At 47.9% G+C, this 12,138-nt stretch overlaps 1 protein-coding gene across 2 annotated transcripts in view; it reads right to left on the reverse strand.

The window, feature by feature from the left end:
- Positions 1 to 12,138, reverse strand: part of UBR4 (ubiquitin protein ligase E3 component n-recognin 4) — a 126,741-nt gene that overhangs the window by 69,777 nt on the left and 44,826 nt on the right. For both annotated transcript variants that reach the window (XM_060015371.1, XM_060015365.1), the window contains exons 39-51: positions 11,668 to 11,838; positions 10,036 to 10,218; positions 9,007 to 9,165; positions 8,510 to 8,662; positions 7,821 to 8,048; positions 7,365 to 7,522; positions 6,258 to 6,429; positions 5,810 to 6,011; positions 4,805 to 4,968; positions 4,146 to 4,362; positions 3,073 to 3,289; positions 1,076 to 1,139; positions 278 to 412 (exon numbers count right to left, since the gene is read on the reverse strand). In XM_060015371.1, coding sequence (XP_059871354.1) covers positions 278 to 412; positions 1,076 to 1,139; positions 3,073 to 3,289; positions 4,146 to 4,362; positions 4,805 to 4,968; positions 5,810 to 6,011; positions 6,258 to 6,429; positions 7,365 to 7,522; positions 7,821 to 8,048; positions 8,510 to 8,662; positions 9,007 to 9,165; positions 10,036 to 10,218; positions 11,668 to 11,838 — 2,223 coding nt within the window. The remainder of the gene's footprint in view (positions 1 to 277; positions 413 to 1,075; positions 1,140 to 3,072; positions 3,290 to 4,145; positions 4,363 to 4,804; positions 4,969 to 5,809; positions 6,012 to 6,257; positions 6,430 to 7,364; positions 7,523 to 7,820; positions 8,049 to 8,509; positions 8,663 to 9,006; positions 9,166 to 10,035; positions 10,219 to 11,667; positions 11,839 to 12,138) is intronic.

A 12,138-nucleotide genomic window follows, 5' to 3' on the forward strand; every position in this document is an offset into this window, starting at 1 on the left:
TCAAGCATCCCTCCCCTCCCTTCCTTAAATCTTCCTGATCCAATTAGATAACAGAACAAAATGAATGCAAACCAGTGGCCCATTACTGGCTTGTCCTCATTTTGAGTGATAGTTATTAATTTCTCAGGAGAAACTTTAGGATGTGTGGGTCTAATCTCAACGCTCTCCTCTCCCCACCTTACTTTGCTACGCCTTTGCTTTACATCCAAAAAGCCAACTTGCTTGATTCCCTGTCAGTACCACAACTTACGCTTCGACAGAAGGCACCCCTGATTACCTTGTGGCTGTGATAGGCTGAGCGGCTGGTGTGCAGGCTGGCCAGAAGGCTCTTGGACTGCTGCTGGACACTGGCAGGCGCTGGCAGGGACAGCAGCAGAGTGGCCAGCTCCTGAGCTGCATTCTTGTTTCTCTCCTGATGCAGAAGACAGCAGGGTTGTCACTAACCCCACCAAATCCATGCAGGATAAACTGCCCACATGCTGCCCCCCACGCCTTCCTCCCTTCTCGGCCACCAGGACTAGGTTAGGCTCCACGGACCGCAAGGAGCAAAACAAAGAATTTCAGAAATTACAATCCTCCCACAATACAGGTAAAGAGAGTCCAAGGTCATGACTCCCAGAACAATGTTCTTTAATCAGAACATTGACTATTCATCCTATTGTACAAAACACTCTCACTATGGGTCCCCCAAAAGCAGGACATAAGGCCTTAAGCTGAAGACTCCTCTGGAGCATCTTTGCAAATCAAGATTATGCTATGAATGTTCTTTAGCTGCAAGGCTTCGAGGCCTCTGATGACTCCACTGACTTCCTGCCTCTTCAGAAAGCTCCCATGTGCTTTAAAAAAGTAACTTGGGGCTTCCCTGGTGGCGCAGTGGTTGAGAGTCCGCCTGCCGATGCAAGGGACACGGGTTCGTGCCCCGGTCCGGGAAGATCCCACATGCCGCGGAGCGGCTGGGCCCGTGAGCCATGGCCGCTGAGCCTGCGCGTCCGGAGCCTGTGCTCCGCAACGGGAGAGGCCACAACAGTAACAGGCGTATCGCAAAAAAAAAAAAAAAAAAAAAAAAGTAACTTACCTTCTCGATGATTGGGCCAACAGCAAAGCAGCTTTCCAGGGCTTCTAAAGAACTCACAACCAGCCTAGGGAGACAGAAAAGTGGTGTGAGTGCAACAACCCTTCTCTCTGCCTGGTGCTTTAGCCTGCAGACTACAGTCGTGAGGACCTTGGGGACAGCTAATGAATGCCAAACACAAAATCAAAGCACAATAAGACCTGCCACAGGCACCATGCATATCGTTTCCTTGTATTACAGGCCAGAAGAAACCTGGCTCCTGCTCGGAGATCAACCTGAGGCCATGTTCATAATCCGTAACTCAAAGACAGGGCTTTTCTTCCTCAAAGCGGATAAATGTGCTTCCTCCTGCTGCCTGTGGCAGGGATCCCTGAGAAGGGCTTAACAGTCTTGATGCAATGGGACCCGAAGCTCAGGTGCCCCATAGATCAGTAGGCAGAGGGGACACACAAAGGGAAAGGTTAAAACCATCTTCTTATACTGGGAGAGCCGGGGTTATATTTTACTTACACCTCCAAGTAAATGCACAAAGGCACTTCGTATGAGTTCCCCAAGTACGGAGAAGAGAACAAACTGTATTTTCAGGTGCACGCCAATTGCCAACGTTCAAAGGGTACTATAAAGCACCTTTAGGAAACTGGGCAATTTTCTCTAAGGGAAGGACAGGAAACCCAACCACTGAAGGGTACCAAGTGACACGCTCCCAAGGGCTCACTCCTGTGGGTTTAATGCAGCACAGTGAAAAGACCAACATCCTGAGGGCTGAAGCTCTGGACAGAGAGGGGAAAGTGTGGAGAAGGCAGCTGGAGAGAAAAGGTCAAGGGGCAGAGGAAGGCAGTAAAGAGCCAGGAAAGAGAGACCTGGGACATAAAACCACGGTGGACAGAACAAGCTCTCTGGTGGCTTTTCAGACAGTAGAACTTTTGCACTGTCCCGGCGCCCCCTCCCCGCTTCTCATCCACTGTAGAGAGGGAGCAGAGAGGGATGGGGTAAGGAAGGGGACGCCAAGAGTCTGAAGCGGCCGACACCAAGCACGCACGCACAACCCTCCGCATTCTCCACTTTGACACGGGACAGCTCTGCAGCCATGCAATGACCAGAACAGAAAGAAGCAGGAGGACTTTTCCACAGAAGCGGAATCAACGCAAAGCCACGCCATCGGTTACACCGCTCTCTGACACACACTCGCTCGTGCAGAGAAAAGAAAGAGGGCATACTAACCGGTCCAGCTTGGTTAGGGACTCAGTTTCAGAACTTGGGGGAGAAGCAAAAGAAAAAAAAGGAAAAAAATGTGAAGCTCAGAGAAACCTGGAAATACATCCTAAGCAAACAATATAAGAATAGGGTGGGGGGCGGAAGAAAGAGAGAGAAAAGGGGTTGGGTGGGGAGGCTGCTGGCAGGAGGCCGTGATTCCAAGCCAGGCTATTCCTACGACTTACAATGTAAGAACTAAACGTCTTACATCCCGCATCTGCCACGGCAAACCAGCAGCTCCCTAGCGCAAAGAAGCCAAGCGCAATGCTTAAGAAGGCCACTGGGGGGAGCCTCAGGAGGCTCTGAACTCTGCCACAAGATGCCTGGGACAGCCTCTTGCCAGCAGTGTTATTACCACATGAAATAGCTGCTGCAGAGGAAGATGAGAAGACGATGAAATCGGAATGAAAGGGAAGATTTTTCCCTATAACTTCAGCAAGACTAGATCCTAATCTATAATACTGGCTTAAGCCTCTTCTGGTCAGCAGCCTCTGGCTACTCCAAAGGGTACCTGAGCTTATTAAGAGAAGGGAAGGGACAGAAGGGTCCAGGCAGAGCCCTGGGAGTCAGATGGCTCTGAGCCGCCTCCAGGCCTTGTCGGCACACTAAGGAGACACTGAGTGAAATCCTGAAAAAATCACAGGCCAGACTTGGGACACTTAGAGGCTCACTCTCTCGAGACACAGGTTCTGCTGGGAGAGTGAGAACTGGTGAGAACTGAATTCAGCCCCTGTCAGTGCTGGTACCTCTCCAGGACAGTTCCACTCGTGGTGGTAGGGGCAGCTGAGTCACTGTCTCCAGTGCCATTGCTCTGGCTCAGGTTTGAAGGACAGATGTTGCTGACGGAGGCAGAAGGGAATTCTTCCGGGGGCTCATCAGGCCAGCCAAACTGCTCCTTAGTCTTGCCATAGACTTTTACAGCATCGATCATGGTGACACCTGCTGGATCCACCGAGGCCCCAACTGCAGTAAGCAAGAGCAAGCTTTTAGGAAGCACATTCTCTGAAGGGTTACCACCACCACCACCTACAAAGCAAAGACCAGACTAGTTTGGACAAAGTTCCAAGCCTCATCGATTTCACAGGCATAGAGGAACTTTATCTCCTGAGACTTCAGTAGCACTTTCATCTTGTATAGGTGCTGAATACGTGTAGAAACAGTTCCATGGACCAAAAGCCCATGAAGTCTCCTACTCAGAAGAAGAGTCCCCAAACACCAGTGTAGGGATCCTCTGGTGCTATTAGGTTACCGTGTCTCCCAACTCCACCCCCAGGGATCTCTAAACACTCCTTTTGTTCAAAGCACAGATCATCATCATGAATGAATACCAAGAGCAACTGTTTCTGGAAGGAAAAGTATCAGACAGGTGGCCAGTAAATGGTAGGGAACGTTGCCCGCCCTATGAAAGGCTCAGGGATGTGTACTCTGAGGGTTTAAAGGCATTGCTAACCATCTCTCAGTGACATGTGCCCTGAGGCCTGCATCTGCGCCTTAAGAAAGCCTTGCAATTTCACATGCTAATCTTGCTGCCTACACACGCAGGCAGCCCCATCTGCAAGGCTACCCAACCCTACAGAAGTGAGCCCTGAAGCAGAGTTTTACCCTGTCTTTACCCCTCCCATTCTCGAGTATATCCCTTTCCTGTAATCTTGTTTCCTTTATATCTCAAACGAAGCTCAAAGTTTCATGATGGCAGAGACCACAGAGCTATCAGTAGAGCAGAGGGTTCCTAGAATACTGGAAAGCCACAGAGAAGTGGCCACCCAGTCAGAATTCATAACGAGAAGGATACAGTCTATGCCAGGGGCTGGGGACTCACTGAAGAGGTTCAGCTTCTTATCGGCCTGCAGGGCTTCTTCTCTGGTGAAGGGGAAGTCAAACCAGCGTGAGCGACTCAGGTTAAGCTGCATGGTTCTGCCAAAGATCTCAATATATGATGGGGCCCGTTCAATTGCCTGGGTCCCAATCTGGATCCGCATGCCTGTCATCACCATAGTGCTGTTGTTGTTACTGATCTCAATGGTGAAACCACCAGGCTGGAGGGAGAAGAGGCACATATCATACAATTACTGCAAGTTCTTAAGGACAAACTTTCGATCCTTCCTGTGACAGTGACACAATGTGTGATCCTACAAAAGACCTTTATCCTCTTTAACTCCTCAGCACTGACTTCTTTTCTTCCAAGGATGGGAAAACAGAAGCAGGGAGTAGACTCTTCAGTTTCAGGCTTCTTTCTCCCCAGCATTAACCACCTCCTGCTGCCCTGTGCCCAGTAACCCTACTGACAACATGGGAATAGGAGCCCTTTGGCATGGAAGTGAGAATATTCATTAATTCTAGGGACCATGAAACTAGAATCAAGGGTTAATGACTGTGAGTCTTGCATTCTAAGAAAAGATGTGTCCTCAAACCTTCTAAATGTGTCCTCGAGTCCTTCTACCCAGCGAATGAACCCAGCACGGTGCAGTCAGTCCTCACCTTGGTGTTGGCCACATACATGCCAGTGGAATTCAGCCGGTGCTTTATCTGTTGTGCGTTGTAGACCTGCAGGAGGTCATTACCACCGAACTCCACATCTGTCAGCTGCTGGTTGTGTTCAAAGAAGTCAATGGGGAAGGTCACTTGGCTGGATGTGCGAGTTGCTGTGGAGAACAGCATCAGATTGCCACGGAGCAACATTAGTGCGATCCCCACCACCTCTGTGCTCCTAAGCTCACACGTACTCCCTAATCTTTCTAGGCCAACTCGGGATTATAAGGTTTGCATCAGTATGATGCCTACAGGCGGTCAGCTGTCCAACAGTCATCACCCCCAACCACAACACAACCTAGCGGGGCGAAGAAATCTGATGTCAGTATTGGCTACACTTAATAGCAACAAGCTCTCTCAGAGCTGGTTTATTTAAAATAAACAAAGGAAACTATTCCTTTATAGGAAGATGAGCTGCATGATTATCTCAAACACAGACTCTAGAACAAATTCCAGATAGTGGGGTGAACCCTGTAAAGATCTTTGCTCAACCCGAGTCACTCACTCCTAAACTCAAGCTTCCACTCCCTGAAGAGTCCTCCTCCATCACTCAGGAGCAAAGACTTCCAGCTCAGACACCTATGACGGCTTCTACACCAGTCGGCGAGAATGAACCAGCCAAAGGATCTACTCCTCAATCAGTTTCACCCTGCACACCACCTCAGGGAAGCCATTTTTCTTAAACCCAGAGAAAACCATCTCAAACCAGGTCCAAGAGAGAATTCTTTCGTGGGCACCTAGGAACTGCTGCCTGAAGTGGACAGCCAACAGGTGCTTGCCGTGCACAGAATGCTGAGTGGCCTCCAGAACCTTGACTCTGCTTCTGAGAAACTAGCTAGCACAGTCTCTACCTTTATGAGCCGCACAAGCAGGACAGTCCCTGTTTCTTCACGGCTATACAACGGTCTACTCTAAGTCCCCGACCCCTACCCGTCTTCTGAGGAGGGGCCTTACTGATGGTAGCTGTTTTGCGCTTTCGAACAGGCTTCATTATGCTGATGACACTGCTGGGCTGCAGGGAGGGCTGAAGCCAGTAGGAGGTGTTCTCCACGTTGGCCATGTAGATGCGCAGGCTGCCATCCTCACACAGCAAGATCATCGTTGTCCGCTGCTGCTCATTGCAGGCTGTGTGCCTGATGGCGACCATGTCCTGGATCTAGGAGGAGGGGACAGAGGAGTGGTAGTTCCCGCACCTACAGATCAGAACCTACAGAAAGAGGCAGAGAAGCAACTGGATTCGTGGTCAACTGAGGGGGTGCTGAGGCTGCCAAAGAAAAGGCGTCTAGGAGAAAATTCTTCTATAGGCCTCCACTGAAAGAGCTAGCAAAGTGACATGACATACAAATATAAAAAGAGAGCAGGTTCACAGTCTATTCAAGTGATGGGAGAACGGGGCACTGACCTTTGCTTTGGCAGGAAGAGTCTTAATCTCCTGGATGAGGAAAGTGTCTGGTTTCACCATAACTACCAGGGGCACTCCTGTAGTTTGCTGGACACAACACACCAAGCCAGGGTGGTTCATCACCTCAGACCACTGGCAAAGGGCAGGAGACGTCTTACTGCCACCATTGGAACTACAGACAACAAAAGTGGCCACAGTTAGGGTGTCAATCACCATCTAACAGTTCTTTTCTTGACCTAAAGGCCATCCTCACGAACCACTGGACTCTCAGAGCAATATACCCACCCAAGGACTCAAATTACCCAAGTCTCAGTCTTATTCTAAGCCACATAAATACTCTCATACACCCCAATGTGCGCCCCCAGCAGGAGTCCTGGTTTAGGATCTCAGTCAGCTGCTGGGTTCTACGGTCTGAGGGAATAGGTGGCCCTATGTGCATAAGGCTGTCAACTGCATAGGGCCACGGAGCTGCCAGAGACTGATGACCCATTGTCCTTTTAAGAATTTCCAAGCACATCAAGCTACGTATGAATGGTATCCATTTTATTTCATCTCAAACCGGGTAATTCACAAAATACAGGCCAGAGAGAAAGTGCTTTTCAGTGGCAGATAAGAAAGAGGAGAAGAGACCCTAAAACTTTGCTGCCTCCTCCTTAAATAAAACACTCACTACCTCACACACCCCTGTCACCTAGAAGTCTGATGGCAGCCTCCACCTCCCCAAGCTCCAAGCTCGCCCCATCTGCTGACACCATGTTCTATTTACTGATCAACCCCGCAGGAGGGAAACTTAAAGGGCATCTTAGCAGCACGAGTGTCTAGGAGAAACTTACATTCTCTTCTCAAAACTCAGTAATCAAATTAAAGTCACATTTGCTATCCTGACCCTAGCTTTTCCTTTTGAGTGACAGTGGCTCCCCAAACTACCTGTTACAGCTTGGGGTCTCCACGGTGGGAGACAAACCATGCAGGCCGCCCAACCTACCAACACTGGACACCGCTTGATTTAAAGACACCAAGCAGGGAAGGGCGAGCCCTTGCGAGGGGCGGAGCTCTCCTGCTGAACATGGGCGCTGTGGCAGTTCACCTTTAAGTGCTCATCCCCACCTCTTGATGCTGATGGAGAAGAGCTGCAACACCTCCAGCGTCGTCCTACTGATGGTGGCTGCGAACGACCTGCCCTGACAGTAGCTGAAGAACAGCATCTGCAACACGTGCGAGTAGTAGACAGACACACCGCCACCTGCCACCTGGCTGTTACTGTCCTGTCACAACAGAGACACAACATCCGCATTAACTTCTCATGCTGCCTCGGCACCAGCTTCTGCTCTGGCTGCTCATTCATTTTACACCATGATTATGGGGTCTCATTCTTAAAGTATGAGATCCCCGCAGGAAACCTTAAAAATACCAAGAGAATACAGGAATTTCAAGTTTAGTCCTAAAGGACTAAAGTTTTTGCTATTAGATAAAAAGTTAGAAGAAAAAAGAGAAACGAACAACAGAAGCCTTGCTAGGCTGATTAAACCTGGCATAGAAGGGAACAGTGCCATGTGCTCTAACCTTCAGGTCCTCGTGGTTTATTTCCAGCACATTAGTGACATAGAAGGGTCCCTGCTGGGCACTGCTGGCCTCTTCCATGAGCTGGGTATAGATGTACCCAGCCGAAGACATTATAACAATGATGTTCTTTCCCTCTTCGTTGAAGAGGAAGGTAACATCTCTTATCTTTGAGCTGGGCAGGAGAAAGTAGAAGGTTGGACTCAAGGCATCAACGGACAGGTCATAAATCTGCAGAATGGAAGGAAGAATGATCACGTAAGGGAGATCCATTTCAGTCCCATGCCCAAACTATCCTGGTGAACCCACAGAGCTGCAATCAGTGAGGAATGAGCACTCAATCTCCACTCAGCAAGCACCTGTAAGTGCTAGACAATGAGCACAAGATGATCAAGTATCTTTTCACTGCCTCTTAGGAATGAGCAGAGGAGAGATACACATCAACAAATTCTATACCAAGTACAGTAATTAACAGCTGTGAATTGGACACAGTGGGTGTTGAACCAGAATCAATTTTCTGCTACCTGCACACAGATAGGTCCTGCTCAACAACATAACAAAAAGCAACAAAATGTTAGGATTTTTCGTTTTTAATTTCTAAGAGACGCTAGCACATATAACGGAGATCAGGCATTCTGGATTTAAAAGCAAAACCATTCTAGGATGAGATCATCAAAGGGCTGTAACTATACCTTGACAAAATCTGCAGTGACGATCGCTAGCTCAGTCTGTGAACCAGGTAACCACACGGCTTTGATGATGAAGTTCCCTGTTGCCAACTGGGGGTGCAAAACCAAATGATCCGACACAGAGCCTGAGCTACTGAAGGTCAGCACGTGGCAGTCCTGGACATGGTTGAAAGAACAGAATGGTTAAACACTGATTTGGAAAGTAGCCTAATTAATTTCAGAGTTCTAATGCTGCCTTTTCTTCCCTAATATTCCCTGCCTCCAGACAGTACTCAGACTGTCTAGTAACATGTTCAAGTGTCAAGAACACACAAAGATTATTTCCAATACAAAAGAAATCTGGAAGATCTGGAAGAAATTCAGAGATTTCTTTTGTGTTCCCAATGGCTTTTAAGTTCTGATCTCAACAATGAATAAGAGAAAGTGGTGCTGAAAACAGGGGAGAGAAGGTGACTGGGGTCCATAGCTTAACAGAACCAAACCTGGATCAGGATTGTTACCTTCAGCCCACAAACAGCAAGGTAGTCCTCCTTGCACGGATTCCCCGTGAGGCTCAGCACAGTAAAGGGGACTGGGGCAGAAGCCAGGCGGGTCAGAGTCAGCTTCCTTTTGCTGGAATCTGCTTGCTTCAGGAGAGCTGAGAGCTGCAGGACAGTGATCTGCAAAGGAATAATTACCAATTTATTCTTAACCCACATCCTCTCAGAGAACACAGAGCAATAAAAAAACGTTCCTTCACTAGAGCTACTGATTTGGAGGCTTTTTTGGTGGGCAAGTCTCTTAGGAAACTCCAAGACCAATACCAGTCATACATCCCCTGGTTAAAAGAATGGAATGCCTTTCATCTCCTCCTTCTAGAGATGACAAAAGAAACCAACTTCTCTTCGTATAATCAGTTCATAAAATATTTAAACAATTCCCATATACTACTGTCCCTTCTCATTTTCACTGAGAATGTTTTTGAAAGGATTTTAGAGCTATTTTAATCTCTAGTTTGTTTTTCACTTAAGGTGTGATTACAACAACTTTACTGATAATGAAGAAGCCAGAATATAGAAAAGTGTGAGTTAGGATACTCTCCTCCAAGCTCTCCTGGTTCTATAAAACACGATAAACTTCCTTGTGCCCTTAGAGGGCTGGGAGGGCAGGAAAGAACTAAATAAGGATCACTGAGCCTTCCTATGAAGACTCTTCTCTCCCCACTTGTGTCCTCAGAGTGGCCAAAATGGGAAAGACTGGGAGCCACGGTGTCCTAGGAAACCACCAGTCGTTACCTTCGCCTAGGGGTTCCCACAATAGAGTGGGAATTAACTATTTAGACTCTCTGTTCTAGTCACACTGGTCCTAAGTCTAATAAAGTAACTCAGGGTTCAAGTAGAAAAGTTTGTTGAGCTCTGTCCCTGAAGCTTTGCTGGAACCTAATAGACATTTTCCCTGAGGGCCAATCTGAGTATAGTCATCTATTTGTTTTGCTCAGCACCTAAGACAAACATGGCCTCAAATGAAAGGGAAGGAATTGGAAGACCCACCTTGCCCTTCTCATGGCTGACAGCCAAATGCTGGCGGCGCCCATGAGGGGAGGAGAGCACACACATAGCCACCCTCCTGAGCACATGGGCGCTGATTAGCTGTCGAATAGTCTGGCCCTGGTCTCCGCTGTAATTCATCCGAACATTCTCAAAGGCACCTTCCTGGGAACCTAATGTGGGAACCTGGCAAAGAGGGAAGCAGAGAGAGAAGGCAGTAATAAGGCAAAAAAGATCAAGTGGATTCATACACATGCTATTCACGTGACTGAGACACTGCACAATTTAGTTATTCAAAAGCAACGGGACTGGGCTTCCCTGGTGGCGCAGTGGTTAAGAATCCGCCTGCCATGCAGGGGACACAGGTTTGATCCCTGGTCCAGGAAGATCCCACATGCCTCGGAGCAACTAAGCCCATGCGCTACAACTACTGAGCCTGCGCTCTAGAGCCCACGAGCCACAGCTACTGAAGACCGCACGCCACAACCACTGAAGCCCGTGCGCCTAGAGCCCGAGCTCCGCAACAAGAGAAGCCACGAGAATGAGAAGCCCGCGCACCACAACAAAGAGTAGTCCCCGCTTGCTGCAACCAGAGAAAGCCCGAGCACAGCAACGACAACACAATGCAGCCAAAAATAAATAAATAAATTAATTAATTAAAGCAATGGATTCCAATCTCTAATCCATAGACAGCTAGGTAAATTCATCAAAATTACTGTCAGTCCAATAAGAACAATGCAGTGAATGTTGCATGAAGCTAAATTAATACAAAGTATTCACTTTTTAAAAATGTTAAAACGCCTTTTTTTTTTTTTGGCTGCGTCACATGGCTTGCAGGATCTTAGTTCCCTGCCCAGGGATTGAACCCAGGCCACAGCAGTGAAAGTGCCAAGTCCTAACCACTGGGCCACCAGGGAATTCCCAACTGTGACTGATGTTTAATAAAATACCAGAACATATGTGTGTGTGTTACCAAGTGATTATGCTTCCCTTAAAAGCAGTCACCTTGTGAGATCTATTTGTGTACCTCACTCATTTTCACATTTCCCTCCCGGAAATGCCGACACTTTACTTCCTACTACTTTACACAGCTGCTGAAGACTCCAGGCAGACCACGCCAGGGGTCCTACAGTCAGTGCTAAGCAGCAGGTGTAAAGTGGATAAGGACTTACAACTTACAACCCAAGTCATAGGAAGAATTACAGGAAGATGACCTAAAGGTAATCTATGGCTCTAAGCCGAAGAGAACAAGCATTATTTTTGTAAACAAGGTGAACCTTAGGAGAGAAGATACAATAAGGAGGTATTCTATTTTACATACAGAAGAAATTTCTAACCGTTATAATTTCCCCCAAATGTCGTTCCTCACATCCAGGGGTTCACATGTTTGTGTGAACTGAAAAGGAAACTTACTCACTGGGTTTGTCCGAATGACCTCTGGATTCCCTTCTCTGGAAGACACACCTCACATGCTGATTTTCACACTGGATGTCACGGTATCTTAAATTCTAAGTTCTGAATGGCCAGGGGTTTACTGTTCTAAGGATATTCCTCCGAGTGTCTAGCACACTTTGGCATCTCAGTCAACGTGCTGGTTCCCACATGCACCTAACTCCCAGACCCTGACACACTCACCATCAGCTGGTCTGTCATCTCAACCACCTTGTCCACTGTGTGCAGCTCCCGGAGGGCCTGCTGAGCCCGGCTGCTGCTCCCCACAGCTGAAGCCTGCTGAAAGTTGGTCTGAATGGCATCCATGAGGAAATTGAGCATGTCTAACACGAGAGGAGCGAAGGAGAAATTGGCCTGAGAAAAATCCAAATACACAAGTGAAAAAAAAAAAAGAGAGACAGAAAAATAATGGGTCATACTCATCACCACAATCTTGCTAGTAACTACCTACAGAATCCAGAACCCACTTTCCTCACTTCAGTTTGATATTCTAGCCCTCATCTCACTCTCTCCAATAACACTGGATTTGATTCCAGTCAATACGCTATTGTGCTACTAACCTAGAGCAATCTTCCTAAACCAGGGATCCCACGTCGATATCCTACTTGGATAGGTGCTTGAACGCACCCACCATGTATAATTATACCCACCATG

Source organism: Delphinus delphis, chromosome 1 (genome assembly GCF_949987515.2).
Source record: "Delphinus delphis chromosome 1, mDelDel1.2, whole genome shotgun sequence".
Taxonomy (NCBI): Eukaryota; Metazoa; Chordata; class Mammalia; order Artiodactyla; family Delphinidae; genus Delphinus; species Delphinus delphis.